The sequence below is a fragment of the Physeter macrocephalus genome, chromosome 1 (assembly GCF_002837175.3).
Source record: "Physeter macrocephalus isolate SW-GA chromosome 1, ASM283717v5, whole genome shotgun sequence".
Classification (NCBI taxonomy): Eukaryota; Metazoa; Chordata; class Mammalia; order Artiodactyla; family Physeteridae; genus Physeter; species Physeter macrocephalus.
The window spans coordinates 52,684,808-52,702,921 of record NC_041214.2 but is presented as its reverse complement, the minus strand read 5'-3'; the positions used below and the strand labels follow the sequence as shown (position 1 = coordinate 52,702,921).

Sequence of the window (18,114 nt, the reverse complement as noted above, 5' to 3'; positions counted from 1 at the left end):
CCCCACCTCCCAACCCCCACTCCCCTACCCCCAGGTAGTGGCGCGGGTGCTTCCCGGGAAGGGTCTCCCTCCGAGTTGCGAAGGGGAGGTAATTTACTCAGAACAAGGGGCCGCCTTTGCGAAGTATAAATAGTGAGACTTCAAGCGCTGCGTTGCTATCAGATCTGAACTCTCCGCAGGAAGAATTGTCAAAGATCTTAACATTGAACAAGCGCGCTCCGGCAGGGAAGCATCAGTTCCCATTTCCCTCCCGCGGCCCCCGCCCCTTCCCTCTTCCTCTTCTTCCTCCTCCTCCTCCTTCACCTCCTCCTCCTCCTCTTCTTACTTCTTTTTCTCCTTCTACTTCTCCTCTTTCTTCTTTCTTCTCTTCTTTTTCTTCTTCTTCCTCCTCCTCCCACTCCTCCCCCACCCCTGTCCCATTGATGTGTTATTATTGGGGGGGCTGGAGCAGTAAAAAAAGAAGAAGGAAAAAAAGAGCTGGGCTCGGCTGGGAGACGTTGAGCGCGGGGCTGACGGGCATTGGCGGCGATGGAAGAACTTACGGCGTTCGTCTCGAAGTCTTTTGACCAGAAAGTGAAGGAGAAGAAGGAGGCTATCACGTACCGGGAGGTGCTGGAGAGCGGGCCGCTGCGCGGGGCCAAGGAGCCGACGGGCTGCGCGGAGCCGGGCCGTGACGACCGCAGCAGTCCCGCAGTCCGGGCGGCCGGCGGAGGCGGCGGCGGCGGAGGAGGCGGAGGCGGAGGAGGTGGAGGAGGTGCAGGAGGAGGAGGAGCGGGCGGAGGAGCTGGAGGAGCGCGCTCTCCCGTCCGGGAGCTGGACATGGGCGCCGCCGAGAGAAGCAGGGAGCCGGGCAGCCCGCGGCTCACCGAGGGTAACGGCCTGACCCCCGGCCGCGGTTCCCCTTCCCGCCTTCCTGACTCCTTTCGGGCGGGAGAGGACACCAAGGCCCAGCGGGGAGGGGGGCGGGACGCGGAGAGGGCTCTTGGACCCCAGCTTTGGAAGCTGGAGTGAGGATGGAGGGGTGGGAGTCCGGTGGTGTGCACGGTCGTGGGTGGGGTCCGAATGTGTGTGCGGGGAGGGGGGGGGCGTGTGGGGTTTGCGCGCGCCCTTCTCAGATGCTCCCGCTACTCCCATTCCACCGAAACGCATTTTCACCAACGGGAGGATGGGCCCGCAGCCCAGACGGCCCGCAGGCGGATGGGGAAGTTCGCTGGGCCGGGCTGCGAAAGGGGGTGCTGGCAGTAGCTGGGCCAGGCGGCGGGATTACAGTTAGCATCTAGCGCCGAGTTTGCGGGAGCCCCTTTCCTAGGCCCGAGAAAAAAAAGAAAAAGAGAGAAAGGGGACAGAGATACAGAGACAGAGATTGATTGGGATTTCATCCTGGAGTCGCCCCGGGTTTCGTGCTGCCGCTAACTCCGCGAAGACCCTGGTTCCCTGGAATTTAGGGGCCCAAACTTCCCATTTTCTTTGAGCTGTGAAGGTAGAATGAGACCAAGGCAGGCTAAGGTTCAGGCTGTGCGCTGTTTCTTTCAGGAGATGCGTTAGGCTCCTTTTTTGTTTATTTGTTTGTTTTTCGAAATTTTACTGCGTCGCATCATCCAGTACTCTGATTTTGTGGTGGGATAATCCTTTGGTGCCAGGAAAGTGTTAGGAAAGGCTTTTTCTAAATGGTGGAGAGTCCTGTACCAATTCAAAGGAGTTCAACAATAAAATTAATTTGGCACTTGGTGCCTGCAGTAACTGGTGTGCTGCCATATTTTTCCAATTAAGAAAATATGTGGCATGCTTAGAATCACATATTTAAGCAAGCAATTAAGTCGATTATAACAGTCTGTTCTTGTTTAGGCCAATAAATGGAAATTTGGGGGAGAAATAGAGATTATATTAAGTCTGTTAATCAACTGTAAATGTGGACTTCTTTCTCTTTGAAGCCCCAAAAGTTTGAGAGGCTTCCACTGTAGATGGCACGAAATAAACAAAGCCAAAGGCAGAATCTGAAAGATGTGTTTTCATATTTAAACTTCATTGCAGTATCTGTGGAAATATTTTCCTATTAACTTGGCTTCAGTTTGTGCTATAATGTATCCACTTCTTCCCTGAGGAAGGACAAACGTCCATAACACGAACTTTGAGAAGTAGATATGCGGGAAACACTTAAGATCACGGTAACTAGAATGCCAGGCTGGGCTGAGTTCTAGAGGTTTTTCTCCCAGACGGGGTACCAAGTTTTCCTAAATTTGGAAAGTGGTAGCGTAACTGCCAGGCGGTCCAGTGTACCCTCCCGGGCCTGAGTCCCCAGCTCCAGGCCCTGGGTACACCAGCAGCGCCCCCCCGCCCCCCGCGAAGTTAGGGTCTGAACGGTGGGCAAACGAAGTCCTGGGATTGTTGATTTCCAAGCTCAGGGCAAATATTAATTTGTCTGCAGGCCATCTCTTCTGGAAATGATTTTTAACACCCATGCTGATCGGGATTCTGGGCTGGGAAGAACTGCAAACAGCCTCGATTATCCAGACTCAGCTTTTGCACCTTAAAAACCCAAGCTCCGACTCAGGCGCAGAGGATGAAGGTTCCAGAGGGCAGCTTATGTTGATACCGGTTCCCCTGATCACGGTCCCTTGGCCTAAATATATATATATATATATATCCACATCCCTCTGGTGTCCCTGTATGCTCACACTCGTGGAGCGCCTGTTTTTAAAGGGAGGAGAAGGAAGGACAGGAAAGTGGCAACGGATGTGTGCAAACCTAGAGCAGAAAAATGCATATTTTATTAAACATCCGAGCTGCTGGATGCATGAAAAGGCTTTGAGCAACCAATAGAAACCGAGGATCCCGAATGTTCCGCTTGAACCTGTTGATCTCTATGGGTTTAAGCATTCAGGGTCGCGTCTGCCTTTCCAATGGGGAGGGAGAAAGGAGCGAAAGAGACAGCGGTCTGTTTCGCTGGCTCCCCGAAGCTGGTTTTCCGCCTCTCGGCCTTCCGGCCGGGTGTGGGCAGCGAGTCCTCCAGGCCGCCAACATGGCGTGGGCGCCTCTGCTCAGGCGACTGGGATTCGGCAGGGGGGACAGGATCCACATCCCTCTGGTGTCCCTGTATGCTCACACTCGTGGAGCGCCTGTTTTTAAAGGGAGGAGAAGGAAGGACAGGAAAGTGGCAACGGATGTGTGCAAACCTAGAGCAGAAAAATGCATATTTTATTAAACATCCGAGCTGCTGGATGCATGAAAAGGCTTTGAGCAACCAATAGAAACCGAGGATCCCGAATGTTCCGCTTGAACCTGTTGATCTCTATGGGTTTAAGCATTCAGGGTCGCGTCTGCCTTTCCAATGGGGAGGGAGAAAGGAGCGAAAGAGACAGCGGTCTGTTTCGCTGGCTCCCCGAAGCTGGTTTTCCGCCTCTCGGCCTTCCGGCCGGGTGTGGGCAGCGAGTCCTCCAGGCCGCCAACATGGCGTGGGCGCCTCTGCTCAGGCGACTGGGATTCGGCAGGGGGGACAGGGACTGCCTGACTGTCCGTGGGCCGTCCGCGGGATTTGGCTAAGCCCTGGATCCGCACAGAGCGCCCGGGAAAGTGGCTCCCAGGGCCATGCGGCCCCGGGGTCTTGTCCTCCGGCTGTGACCCTTCAGCCCAATTGTTCCCAAATTAGACCAGCAAGTTTGAGAGAGACAAGAGAGCCGGCGGCGGCCACTGCTGGCCTGACAACGGCCCAGCACTCTGGGAATGGCCGGTGTAATAGGCCAGTCCGTGGCCTCGCCGCGCTCTCCTGCCGGCATCCCGTTCTGTGACCCGCTCGGTGCGGCGCTTTTGATTTCTGTGCGCGAGTGGGAGAGAGTGAATGCAAGAGAGGGTGAGTGGAATTGATTTGGTGTTCTCGGGGGAGGGCAGGGGACTGTGGGCTGAATAGTGAGGAGGTGAGCTGAGGCCACAGTTGCAAAAGGGATGGGTGGCTGAATGCCCACCTTTGCCCGCGGGCGGCCGCCCAGAGTTGATCTTTTCGCGTCTCCAGGATCCTCTTCCTCGAAGCCGGGTGAGGAAGTGGACAGGAGCTCCGGGAGGGGGCAGGATCCTCCATCCTTCTGGAGACAGATCTGGTAATGGCATTTGCTGTGTTGTTTTTGTCTGTGTGTGTGTGTGTGTGTGTGTGTTGCTGTGTGCGCGCGTGGACGTATGTGTGCGGTCCTGTTCGTGGTGCCCCCTCCAGTGTCCCCGGAGTCGAAAGATCGCAAAGAGGATGCGAAAGGGATGGAGGACGAAGGCCAGACCAAAATCAAGCAGAGGCGAAGTCGGACCAATTTCACCCTGGAACAACTCAACGAGCTGGAGAGGCTTTTTGACGAGACTCACTACCCGGATGCCTTTATGCGTGAAGAACTGAGCCAACGGCTGGGGCTATCCGAGGCCCGAGTGCAGGTACCCGCCTGTGAGGAAGTCGCGGGGAGCAGAGGAGGGGCATGCCTGGGGTTGGAGAGTCGCCTGGGGTACACACGACAAGGGTGCGGGTCCAAATGTCTGGAGTGAGGTGAGAAGGGAAGCGACGTCTCTGCTAGAGGTCTTATTTTCCAAAGTAGATCTTGGTCTTAAAGCCTTCCCGTGCTCCCCCCACCCCCTGCCCCATCCCAACATATGTTCCCAGCAGAAGAAAGCTGTGCTGGGCTTGCTCCCAGAGTTTCCATAAACCACACCCCCGACCCTCGCCTCTCGATTCCTTTAATGTGGTTTAATCCTAATGGGCCTACTTTTATAAGCCTTAAAAAAATCCCACAGAAAACGTTTTATCTTCTGGATGCCTTAAAAGTTACAACGAATATTTTGTTCGGCGGAGTTGGGTTTCCTTGAGGGTCTGCTCTGGGATCTAGGTTTGCCAAGCGGATATGCCAATTAGGTTTATAGATGTACAGACTAAAGAAAATTAGCAACTGTTAAGTGCACAAATTTACAGTCTGCCGTTAGCGGTCGATCTGAAACTGTGTGTGAAATAGCAGAGAAATAAACGCGTTTGGTCACTCTTTGTTCTTTCACTTAACCAGGGACGTGAACCTGAACCTACAGAAACTTGATTTTAAAACAATCCACATATCTTAATATTGACATTTCCAAAATCTGACCCCAGCAAGTGCCCCACTCAATGGAGTTAGCATTGGAGCAGATTTCTCTACCGGTTGTGGTGGTGAATGAAATGGGAAAAGTAGGCTTCAGGAGCACTTAAGGGGAAAAAATTATATACATACATGCATACATATCCTTTTAGTTTTATGGAAAACGAATTTAAATGTTTCAGGTTGTATTTCCACTCAAATAATAAAATAGGAGAAAATGATAGTCATTATTTGTTTGAACACATGGAGCAGTTTTAGGCCTGAACATCTGCAGCTGTTACAAAGTATCACTGTAACAGATACTCCCTAGGTCTCTGGGCTAGAGACCACCATCTGCAGCGAACTATGCAATTCTTATGGGGCTTCCCCACATCTTGTAATAGGATCAGGACAAAAACAGAGCAGTCACTTTAAAGGGGAAAAGTAATAATAGGCTGCCTTGGTCATCACAGCATCAACAGCAGAGCCTTCCTTTTTAAGCCTCTCCTACTTTGCTCTGTGCACTGAGATCTCTAGAGGCTTAGCAACCCCTTAAAGACATGATGATAATTATTACAGTTGTGAACATTAGTGTATCAGCTCCAACTTTTCTAGGGGAAAAAAGAGGCAAGAAGCCTCAGGCCATGTGAGGTACACAAAGGATGCCACCCTGGCATGAAATCTACCCTTCTACTATACTAAATGGCAGGGGAATTTTTGAAGATTTCCATTGACTGTGACACTTGCTTTCAAAAACAAGAAGAAAGCTCTGAAGCAATATTTTACTTTCATGTTTTTTAACATTAATTTATTAATCAGTCAATATGCTGTGTTATTGGAACATAATGCTGTATTATTGGAGTATAAAAGCAAGCTTTATTTGAATTTCTTAAAATCTGCCATACTGCCTCTAAAAGTTGGCAAGCTTATCCAAAAAGGTGATACTATCTGGGAGAAGATAGTATCCAGCAATTACTTGATTCATACCCCACTCCCATTTCACAGAATGTTCTTCTTTTTTTCTCATAATAAGTGAACTTCATTGCTGGTATTTATTTTGTCATACTTTATTTAAATTTTGATCTATCTTCTGGACACTTCTCTACTACCCTAACTGCACTCAGTAGCTTTTTCTATAGAAGCAAATTAGATTATCATGATAATGGAACAATTATTCTGCTACCATGTTACACTCTGCTGCACAGAGGAACAGAGAAATTCTAAACTTCTTTGTAGTGAGGCTTTTATTACACTAATTACCTCTTCCCCCACTCTTATCCCCCCCACCCCCAGGAAAAAAAAACCAAAAAACAGAGTCACTATTTGCTTTGGTGTTTGGTTTTTCTTGAAGATGAAACTAATTAATATTACAGGCTATTAATGAGCATATTCTTCTCAGGTCTTACTGGGCAAACATCTAAACCCATTATCACTTTAGTATCAGGTATCAGGGCGAGTTTTAGGCCTTGGGGATTCTAACTGTGGAAACATGAAACCGGGACTACAGTAATTTATCAAGAAACAACTTATCTCGCAAAAGTATATGAAATCTTTCTATTTTTGTCATTTATTTATGTTTTTAACTTTGGAAATTAAGATTCTTGTATATAATTCAAAGATTGCTTGCTATATCTCCCAATCCTTGCCTAAAACATTACTCTGAGTCATAACATCTAGGTTTTATTTTTTCCTCCAATTTGTAGGTTTGGTTTCAAAATCGAAGAGCTAAATGTAGAAAACAAGAAAATCAACTGCATAAAGGTATGCTTCTCAGACAAAGAACATTTGATACTCTAAGTAAAAAGAGTATTAGGGGATGTTGTTATTAGAAGACCGGAAAGAACCTTGTCAAAGATAACTATGGTCCTTATTTAAAAATCTGCTCCAAAGGCAGTTAATGAGAGTCCTAAAGTTTGGGAGTAAATTACATTGCTTTTAATTTTGGCAGCAGTTTAGGAAGATAACAATACAATTCCAGAGGAAATAGTTCTATCTTGGTTCCATTTGGAGCCTTGGAAAGCAATGCTGGACATGTTAATCTCACTTTATTGTGTTTTCTTCCCCCATTTTTTTCAGGCGTCCTCATAGGGGCTGCCAGCCAATTTGAAGCTTGTAGAGTAGCACCGTACGTCAATGTAGGTGCTTTAAGGATGCCATTTCAGCAGGCAAGTACAGCCCAGTTTCAACCTGTTTTTAACTGTGAAAAGACCTGGATATTTGCTTGAATTGTTGAACATCCCCTGTCTCTGAGCCCCAATATAGGTGTCTATACAGGCAGAGAATCAATTTTCAGATGAGTCCCCTTTAAAAACCTATACAGTGTCAGGGGCCTACATGCCTAGTCCTTTCTGTCCTCATGGGAAACCCACAGAGGCCTGAGGGCAGCAACTGGTCCTTTAAAAATGCACTAAAGATTGCACTTGGGGAGAGGAAGGAAAAGCCTTTTGATTAAGATTTTGTCAGATCCAGTACAGAGGTTAGTTCTAAGGTGTTTCTAAGGCAACTCTCTAAATATTTTTCTAGGTGTTTTCTATCTGTTATTCACATTAAATGTCTCTGACTGAAGATAGATAAATAAATAAATAGATAGACAGATGGATAGATAGATGATAGATAAAAACACTCCCATCTCAGACTTGATTTTTTAAAGCTGCAAAAGCTTCATATCTAGTAAAGAGGGAAGCACTGGTCTTCCCAGGGACAACTTGCAGCTGTCTTTCTTAGCCATACAGAAACCTTTAAGACTATATTTTAAAAGTACAGCCTGCAGCAATGATTTAATCCTGGGAAATCCCAGTGCTCTGAACTCCCTATTCTCCAAGCCTAAGGGTGCAATCCTTTCCCAGCCAGTGCCTGACCTTCCCCATGGCCAGGCCCCCTGCTCTGTAGGACTGTGAAGTCATGAATTAACTCTCAGATGCCAGTGTCCTGGTCGGGGGAGACACCTGGCTGCACCTGTGTATTGAGGGTTAGTATTAGGCAGATCTTAGCTCTCCTGGCACCACTGAATTCTGGTATCCTGATGCTAGGCTTTTGAAGCAAGAGAGAATGACTGGAGAGAGAGGGGAATCTTAAAAGGAGACCCTTACTACTCAGAAGGTGATCTCCTAGTCTGCAGCATCAGTATCAGCTGGGAGATTGTTAGAAATGCAGAATCTCTGGCCCTACACTAGACCTTCTGAATCAGAATCGACATTTTAACAAGATGCCAAGGTAATTTTAATAGCAGTAAATGTTAGAAGTACTAACAATTGTGCCAGTTGTGATGAAGATGCAACAACTTCCCTAGGTGACATTTTAAAAGTTTTGTAATTTGCTTAATGGTACTTCAGTGCTTTAGTAGCAGGGTAAAAGGTGTACGACAGCATCAAAAGAGGAGGGTAATGACCCTCACCCCGTCGTCTGTCCAATATACATTGTTATTTTCAGGAGGGTGATGTATTAGCACAATAGCAATGTCGCCCTCTGACGGACCCAGCTCCCGAGGGGGCGGGCACAATTCCTGCAGACGGGAGTCCCTGGGACTCAAGGGGATAGGCCACACTGAACTAGTTGCAGAGACTCAGGGGCACTGGAATATCCCTGTGGCGCCCCAGATTCAGTAACAGCCTGATAAGGTCAGCCAAATGCCCCTTTCCCGTCCCCTGCCCCAGCCTTCCCCGAGCTAAGCTGGACGCCGTTAATGCTCTGTTTCTATTCTGTTGTCACCCTAGGATAGTCATTGCAACGTGACGCCCTTGTCCTTTCAGGTTCAGGCGCAGCTGCAGCTGGACAGCGCCGTGGCGCACGCGCACCACCACCTGCACCCGCACCTGGCCGCGCACGCGCCCTACATGATGTTCCCCGCGCCGCCCTTCGGACTGCCGCTCGCCACGCTGGCCGCGGACTCAGCTTCTGCCGCCTCCGTCGTGGCTGCCGCAGCTGCCGCCAAGACTACCAGCAAGAACTCCAGCATCGCGGATCTCAGACTGAAAGCCAAAAAGCACGCGGCCGCCCTGGGTCTGTGACGCTAACGCCAGCGCCAGCGTCGCGCCTGCAGCACGGCGCGCAGCTTGCACGCCCTCCGAGCCCCGCTGCTTCTCCGTTACCTGCTCCGGACCTCGGGAGCCGAGCCTCTTTCCACCCGCTGATCGCCCCTTGCCCCATTCCGCATCCCGGACTCGGAGGGCGTGACCTGGGATCCGAAGAGGGGCACCAGCTCAGTGGCTCCTGACCATTCACCTACCCAAGGGCCTAGAATTGGGCTTTGTAGGGCTGGGTTTGGGAGGTCTGGAGAGAGACTGGACCAAGGGAGTGCTGGGACAGCGGAGTGTGGCTCACGGCAAAACTGCGACGATGGACTCTTGCGTAGAAATAAAAATTCTGTTAATAAAAAATGAGGGGAAAAAAAGTAGAAAAGACAAACCAGAGATAAATAGAGAAAGGGAACTTATTGCTATTCGTCAGAAGCTGAACTCGGAGAGAGAACCAAGGAACAAAAAAGAAAAAAATTTTAAAGTATTTTGTACATTAAAAAATACGGAAAAAGAACCTGGACGAATCTCGAGAGAATTGGGGAGGCGGTTGGGGGGGGGGAGTTACCAACTTAAAGTGTATGTTTTTTAAAATGGGCTAAGAAGGCAAAACAGAAGGAAGAGGTATACTTATTTAAAGAATTAAGATGAAAAAAATGTACGCAGCTGGGAAGTTCACAGGTTTTGAAACTGACCTTTTTCTGCGAAGTTCACTTTAATACAAGAAATTTGATAAGAGAGGCGGGCCTCCTTTTACGTTGAATCAGGTACTTTGAGTTAAAAACCACCACGTATGGAAGAGCAAGAAGAGGGAAGACAGTATAAAAACGAGGAGAGAAAAAAATATTAATACAAAAATGATACCACAGACAATGTTTTCTCTGAGAAAATTATTATGGCAGAACTGTCCAGACTGCTGACAGTAAATTCCGGCTTGCATGTTACTTGTATTCCATTGATGGTGTCTCCCCGCCTCCCCGCTTTACTCACATGCACTTAACTCCATTTTCATTTTCAGTATAAAAACAATACCCAAAGCATCTGGAAATTGATATATATATTTCTATCTATATTTATTTTTGTCCCATCTTTAATCCTGGGGGACAAAAGAAAAAAGTCTGAAGGGCAAAAAAGTTACACTCTGATTGTCCCAAGACAACAGAGGCAGGTAGAAAATGTGGGAAAAGGAAAAAGAAAAGATAAATGAAACGGTGAAGGTACAGCGCCTCACGTGGTGCCTGATACATAGTGGGCCTCAGTGTTAAGTCCCCTCTCCTCCCCCTTTTCTTGTATTCCCTCTTGCAGATTTCCTAAAGTCCTATTTGAGGACCGTGCTTTATTTCCCCCTCTCTGTCCCATCACACTCACTTTAAACAACACCCAGATAGATACAGGCACTAAGTTTGTGTAAAATATGTTGATAAACACGAACAAAGTTTATTTTGGCTATAACGTGTGAACTGATAGTTGACTTTCAACATTTGCATTTTATCTCACAAGGGTGTATATTCAAGTAATATTTTTGTTTGTCTCAATTCATGTAGCTATTTAAACTGGGATACCCTGGACTAAGCAATCTGTATCCCAATTCTCTAAAAAAAAGCCTCCTTAGTTTTTTTTTTTTAATCCCTTATACAAGAACGAGGAAAAGCTCTTTCAGCTGAACTTTGGTATGCGGTTGAGCTTTGTAACTATTTGTTCTCCATGAAAACAAAATTATTTATATTTGCCATATTTTTTCTAGTGTATTAAGTTATTTTAAAAGAAGATTCTGTTATTTCATGACGTGTTGTCAGTACAAAATGTTTCGGTCTCACCTCTGTTAAACCTTTTAAATAAGTGCCAAGTTATTAATTGAAGACACTTTGCGATCAATTGAATGAAAATAGTATTGTTTCATTTGATGGGGTTCGCGTCATCTTTGTTCCTGTTACTATTAAACTATCCGGGATAGTCTTTCTTTCTTCCGTTTTGATGAATGTCTCTCTCTCTCTCTCTCTCCCTCTCTCTCTCTCTCTCTCTCTCTCTCTCTCTCTTTCTCTCTCTCTCGACTATACCAACTTGGAAAAGCGCTTGCCTCTTCTGTGTGCGGCAATCAAGGGACCGGACCGTGAGAATGGTGGCTCTGTGGCTCTCGGAAGCCCAGAGAGAAAAATGCCCCCCGCCCGCCCCATTTTATCCACCCAGCACAGAAACCGGATTGATTTTACACCAAATCAATCAAGGAACAGATAACATGTAGAATAACCCCCTTCCCCAAGACGGACTCTCGTTCTTCATTCTGCTGCACTTTCGCCCTTGAAGTTCATTTGGGGAACATTTTGGGGAGGAAGGAAAGCCTGATCACGCGGTGCGAAATCCACCTGGGTTAATTGTGGCAAGACAGACACTTGGTCCCAGGTCGCCGACCCTCCCCGGAGTCGGTGGCGGAGTAAGATAAGAGCCGCGAAGCGGGACGGGGGTGCCGGGGAGAGCGGGTCCCCCGCCTCCCACTTCAGTTTAGCGCTTTGGCCCAAACAGATTTTTCGTTCGTTAAATTTAGGGAAAGGTAGAAGCTAGGATATTGTTTAGGAAAAGCCGGGTCTTAGCCATCCTCCGGATACCGAGGAGCCCCTCCCTCCCTCCCTCCCTCCTCCTCCCGTCCTCCCTCCCTCCTCCTCCCATCCCCTCTCCCGGAAGAAATACTGCCTACTAAGCCCGAAGGCTCTGCCTGTTTGCGGGTGGGTACAGACCGTAAAGACCCGGGACAGGACCTGACCTTCCCTTCCCTTCCCTCTCGGACTCTTGGGATAGGGGGCACCCTCCGCCAAAATTGAGGGTGTCCCGAGTGTCCCCTGGGGCCCCCTAGGGGGCGGAGGATGCGTAGAGGAGACCCTCCCTGCGACAAAGCCCCGTATCCTCGGGCCTTGCTCCCTCTTCCCCAACCCGGCCTTCTCCCGGGTTGAGCTCGCACTCAAAGCTGTTCCTCCGCGTAGACGTGGGTGATATGTTTATTTTCATCTTTTAGTCTTCAAAGACCACAGAACAGGACTTGGGCCGTATTCAGAGCTCAGGCCTTGCGGGTCTTCTACTTGACAAGCGTCCCTAGTTTTCATAATAAACATCTGCTTGGGGGCGGGGTGCGCTTTGAAGCCGCCGCGCCGCGCCTCCTGCCTGGGCCGGTGGCCTCCGGCTGGCTCCCGTCGGCGCCGGGGTCCAGGGTCCGAACGGGCAGGCTCCAAGCCCCAACCCTAATCCAGCCCCAGACGCGGGCTCGGACGTTTCCCCGGACACCCCGAGAGAGGTCGCAGGTCGCGGGAGAACTTGGGGCCGGGGGTTGGCGGTTCCGTCCGGGGCCCAGCCAAGGGCGCGACCGACGCGGAGCCCAGTCTGTCCCCGCAGCTGAGCTCGGGGAGCCTGAGGTCAAAGGAGGCGTTGCGTCCGGGCCCAGGCCGGCCGGGCGCCAGGCACCAGCGAAGGGGCGCGGCAGCGCGGCCTACGTCGTTTGGAACGTTACCGGCCGCCGGAGCCGGCTTCGCTGGGCGCGGAGCCCGCGGGGACGGGGTTCTGGCCGGAGCGCGGATGGCAGAGGAGCTCGAGGACGCAGCCCGGTAGGGCGAGAAGAAGGAAGGCCAAAGTTTCTCAGCCCCGTCGGCTGTACCTGAGCCAGGCGCGGTCGGTGAGACAGGCGTCAGGGCCGCTCGCGGTGTCCTCGCCTCCTCCCGAGTTCGCTCTCCCGAGACTCAGCGAGGACCAAGGCCGCCTTTCCTTTCCCATCGGGCCGGTCCCTCGGGGGTCCAGCCTCCCACAGGCGCCCGAGCAGAGCCCGCTTTCCCGGAGTGCCACGGTCACCCGGGCAGGCGCTTGGGTGTGTGAACAAGAAGTTCCAAAACCCGAGTTTCCAGAGCCACTCTGAGAAGTGGTCGGAGGAAAGCTTCACTTTAAATTCAAATATGCCCCAACATGCATGTTGTTTTGGTCCAAACTCAATAATCGCAATAAATAATTAAAATTTCCCCCAGTTGTCCCCCAAATCTTTCAGGGTGTGCAAAGCCTTCCCAAGCTATAAAATCCCTGGGGAAAACTGAATTAAAAGAGCTTACTCAAAACATCATTAGTGTTAAAGACCCTATTATGCAGGAGGCCCATTGAGATAGGAGGCCTTAGCTTGAAGCTGAGCTGATAAATATCTATTTTGAGTTTTCCCCCAGATTTGTAACTTTTTAGATCCTCAGATGGTAATACTTTAGCATAATGCAATGCTCAAATTTCGGAACTATTTTGATTTCTGAAAAATGCCTTTTTGGCTTCGGTGACATGGGATCCTGTTATTTTTTCACAAATCAGTTTACATCATAAATTGCAAACATTTGCAATAAGATCTCAAGATTGTTTATTTTATGTAACCTCAAGCACTTGACTATGTTAAACACCAGTACAGAAAGTCTGTGAAATCAGTTTAATGTGTGTGAGGGAATTAAAGGATCACTCCTTTTCATCACACAAAAAAAGCATTTAAGATTGTTTTGATTGTCAGTCTCCCAATTTTTAAACAGTCTTACAATTGACTATTAATTTTAGAGTCATTCCGTGCAAAAATAATTACTAAAGTTATATCCTGCTTCAATTAAATGTTTCTGGGCAGAAGAAAATGGTATTCTACATTGGGAAATGGGTGATTATTTTCAATGTTATATTATTTTAAATTATTTTAGTTCAAATGGAAATAAAGTCTGCTAATTCCAAGGGGGGAGAAAGGCCTGCAATGGTTTCTTAACATGCTGTTAGAACAGTTAGTCAAAGTGCATTAAAGGAATGTCACAAAACCAGAAATAATAAATATGTCATTCTAATGAGAGTGTTAACTTATGGATAATTTATTCAAGGTAGTTTTTACATTTCACATGGAATCTCTTATTATGACCTGCCTGAGTACTGTGATGCTTGTTCTTCAAAATCTAATTTATATAGGCTTGAGATATACATAATTCATAACTCCTGTTGATATATGTATACACACCACGAATTTTAAACCTTTACAATATGCTTGCATGTTTACTAGCATGTTTTCAAGACGACTGGAATAAAAACATAAAAAGTGTTAAACATTATATTGAAAGCATGTGTGAAGAAAAAGTAGTTGAAAATTAACAGTTAAAAAGGATTAGATAATTTTCAAGCTCAGAAACAGAGTGAACACTGAAATATTTCAGACAGGGAACATTCTTGTATAAGAAATATGAAAATGTCCAAGAAAGACTTACAGTTGTGAGCTTATAACACTTCTGATACGTAGGTAATCCTTTCAAGTCTCTAATTCATAAAACAAAAAATTCTCAAGTCTTGGGGTATTTTGGTTTGGGTATTTTATGTATCAATCAAGGTAACCATCACATATGCCTTCAGTACAGGAAAATTTAGTATAGTACTTACGTGGAGTTCTATTGGCATGAAGAAAGGTTTTAGAATATAATCAAATAAATCACATAGGAAGGAGTAAACACACCTTTTCCCCCTTGTTGAACAAAGGCTCACATGTCCTGAGTAAAGATCTTTGTAGATTCTTATTCGGGCAGAACAGAGCAGAATAAGTTAAGGGCATGGACTCTGGAGCCAGACTTCCTGGATTCAAACCTCACTGCTGCCATTTACCAGTCCTGTGATTTTGGATTAGTTCATCTCTCTGTGCCTCAGTTTCTTCATCTGTAAAATGCAGATAAAAACAGCATCTATTTTGTGGGGATGCTAGGAGGATTAAATAAGTTAATATTTGTAAAGCCCTAAGAACAGTGGCTTGCACTTATGTATACTACCACTATATGATATTTATTTTAATGCAAAGGTCAATAGGCATTAGTCCTTATAATAAAAACATTAGAAGAAGAAAATAACAAAGTATGCAAGACAGGGAATAACTACTTCTCTGTTGTGGGCTAGAGGAAAACATTACCTACTAGTTTGTGATTCCAGCTAATTGCTTAGCCTCTGTGAGCCTCATCTGGACGATGTGGCAAATGTCACAGTGCAGTTAGCGGTTTATCTATAAGAGCAATTTAGAGATTGCACAGTGCCATATACATGACAGATGGTATTGTTACTCTGCCATGTGCGGCTAATAAGGTGAGATATCAGGCATGGCACTTGCCCTCAAGGGGCTTACCATCTTGGGGGAGATAGTTCATAAATACATATGCTAGTGTTAGGGAGCATGTGCTAAATGCACTTGCTTAAAGGCGTTCAGACACATTATATGCGTCTGAATGGCCATACAACACATGTGGGGCCTGTTGCCCTCTTTTTGGAAACTGAACCTTCCTTGGAAATGAGTAGCCGTATAAAGAAATGGTGGAGCGACACCCAGAGGTTAAGAAGCACACTTTGTTGGAATAAATGCATACCATATGTTGCCATGGTTTGTGTTCCGCAGGACCATCTGCGTTTTCTTTGGCTGGCCAAGTTTGTAGAGCGTTAGCAGTGAAATGCTAAAAGATGCAAGGGCTGCTGACCAACAATCTTTAATAGCAGTTTGAAAACACATATAATACAAAAGAAGAAATGTTTGATTACTATTGTAAGGACATGTAAAATGAACAGTTGAGTCCTACTTACAGATATAATGAAGAGGGACTTCTTTCCAGTGGCTAAATTTAGATTTATGGCGAAGTCTTGGCTCATATTTCACATATCTATTAAGAACTCAGAACACTTTTTACACATCTTAATTTGAGAGTCAGTGTGATGTCGCAGTATATGACTAATCTTTTTTTGAATATTAGCACTTTTATTTTTAATAACCAATAAGGATTTTGCTAGAGAGAAAGCTACTTGTCACTAATAAAGTAGGTTGAGTATATGACCAATCTTCAGAGGCAGATTTTCCTGAATTCAAATCTCAACTATATCACCTATTAATTGGATATGAAGTTTCAGGTAATTTCTTAGCTTCCTAGAGCCTGGGTCCTCTTAGTGTCCTGTAACACACACCTTGCAGGTTGTGGGGATCAAATAAGATAAGACATGCAAAGTGGCTGGCATACAGTAAGTGTCCACAAATGCACTCTTCTCTATTTTTATTATTTGTCTTTCAAATTATTGTTACATAGAGAGGATCTTGAATTTACTTGTCTATGTGACTAGAGACAGTGTTGTAAAATAGTAGGAGGTGGTGTGCATATTTATTTCACATCCTCAGTGTGAATATTGATTATGTGTGTGTATGCTGTGTGGCCTGGAGTTTGGAATAAAACTTCCTTCAAATCTTTTTTTACATAGAATTTTTGAGGGACTATGACTTTAGAGCTGCTCCTTTGTATAGAATAGAAAGGGTGCTCTCTTTCTTCCTGACTCAAGGCATTCTTAATGCAGAGGTTACCCAGAGTCCCTGACCTTCAGCCCCCTATATTCTGGAATGTCAGCATACAACTTGAGACCTGGCATTAAGTCTCAAATCACTTTGATATTAGATTGATTATCCTTCCGTTTGCTTATTTATTGAATACATTTTTTTATGTTTCCGTGCTAAGGAAGAAGAAAATAAACTACCCTCAAAAACGATTTAAAAAGTCTATCAACCTATCCAAAAATTCAGTAGTCAGGCTACGTTGTGTTTTGTATTAGGTTTACTGGCATTAGTGGTTTAAAATGTAATTATCTATCTTGTGGGCAAATATATTTATTTACTGAAATTCTCACCTGTCAGCAGTTGTGTTTCTTTTAAGGTGTATATAGTTTCCATTAAAACTAAGTGTCACCTGATTGCTCATTTAAAAGACTTGAGTACCCACCCTGGGGGAGTTTTAGTTCTAGACCTCCTTCCAAAACTTTTTAGAAAGGTGACATTAGGTAAAATTAGCCATCAAAAGAAGGTTTGGAAAGAGAGAGGCTGGTCCTCCAATTTGCTTTGGGAGTAATAAGGAAGTGTGATAGACAGAATAAAGATACCGTCAAAGATATCCACTTTCTGATCCCTGCAACTTGTAAATAAGTTACCTAATATGGCAAAGGGAGTGAGATTGTAGTGGAATTAAGGTTGCTAATCAGCTGACCTTAAAATAGAGAAATTATCCTGGACTACTCCGGTGGGCCCACTGTATTAGAAGGGTCTTTAAAAGTGGGAGAGGGAGGCCAAAGAGGAGACTCAGAGAGAGATGTGACTAAGAAAGAATGGTCAGAGAGATGCAACATTGCTGGATTTGAAGATGGAGAAGCCAAAGAGTGCAGGTGGCCTCTAGAAGTTGGAAAAGGCAAGGAAAGGGATTTGTCCCAGAGCTTCCAGAAGGAATGTAGCCCTGCCAACACCTAGATTTTAGCCCAGTAAAACCTGTGCTGGACTTCTAACCTATAGAATTGTGGGGTAATCAATTTGTGTTGTTTTAAGCCACTACGTTTGTGGAAATGTGTTATAGCAGCAATAGGAAGTCAATATGGGAAGTTTCTGAGCTGTTTTTATGTATAAGAGACTCTGGTCATTTTTCCATATGCCATTCAGCAGAATCCCCCACAAATATCTTTTATTGTTATGAAATAAAGGAATAAAATAGAAATATTTCTTTCTATAAAAGAAATCTGCAAAATTGTGTATATTCCTTTTTGAAAAGTAAGCCAGCTATTAAAATTCTTGTCCTGTTTTATTATCCTTGTCCTTATTGTTCCAATTTCTTCTTTGTCATCTTCTGCTTATTATTGTTTACTTTTTAAAAAGCATTTAATGTAGGGGAAAGGACTGTTAGTGTCAAGCCCTGAAGTTCTTTGCTAATGCACTGAAAGGGGACAGCCAGAGCAATTTGAGTTTGTCTGTCAAGTTGGTCAAGGTGGAGAGTAATGTGGTCTGGGCTTCCCAGAGCCCATTGGACCTTTGACCTTTTCTGTTGAGACTATTGATCTAGGCTAATAGTTAGCACCAGTTGTGCTGTTGGAGTTTTGAGCCTGTGTATATGATTCCTCACTGAGTACAAATGAAGCTCCGACTAACTCAGAGGGTAACTGGTCCTTTTTTAGCTTTCCGAGATCAGGGAGAGGAATTAGAATATATGGGTCCTGCCAGGCAG

General features: G+C 46.0%; 1 protein-coding gene across 2 annotated transcripts; it reads left to right on the top strand.

Moving 5' to 3' along the window:
* Nucleotides 1–459: 459 nt before the first annotated feature.
* On the top strand, nucleotides 460–11,029 carry SHOX2 (SHOX homeobox 2). Of its 2 annotated transcripts, none has more exons than XM_007122690.4 (5): nucleotides 460–871; nucleotides 4,202–4,410; nucleotides 6,779–6,836; nucleotides 7,152–7,240; nucleotides 8,825–11,029. In XM_007122690.4, exons 1-5 carry the CDS (start codon nucleotides 529–531, stop codon nucleotides 9,080–9,082), a joined length of 957 nt encoding a protein of 318 aa, XP_007122752.1. In that variant the 5' UTR covers nucleotides 460–528; the 3' UTR covers nucleotides 9,083–11,029. The 2 variants fall into 2 exon arrangements, with proteins under 2 accessions (XP_007122752.1, XP_007122751.1); XM_007122689.4 differs by having other exon boundaries at nucleotides 8,789–11,029.
* Nucleotides 11,030–18,114: the final 7,085 nt, after the last annotated feature.

Coding starts and splice junctions, on each gene's coding strand:
- SHOX2 (XM_007122689.4), top strand. CDS start 529: ATGGAAGAACTTACGGCGTTCGTCTCGAAGTCTTTTGACCAGAAAGTG. Junction 4,411..6,778: donor TATCCGAGGCCCGAGTGCAG/GTACCCGCCTGT, acceptor TCCAATTTGTAG/GTTTGGTTTCAAAATCGAAG. Junction 6,837..7,151: donor AGAAAATCAACTGCATAAAG/GTATGCTTCTCA, acceptor CATTTTTTTCAG/GCGTCCTCATAGGGGCTGCC.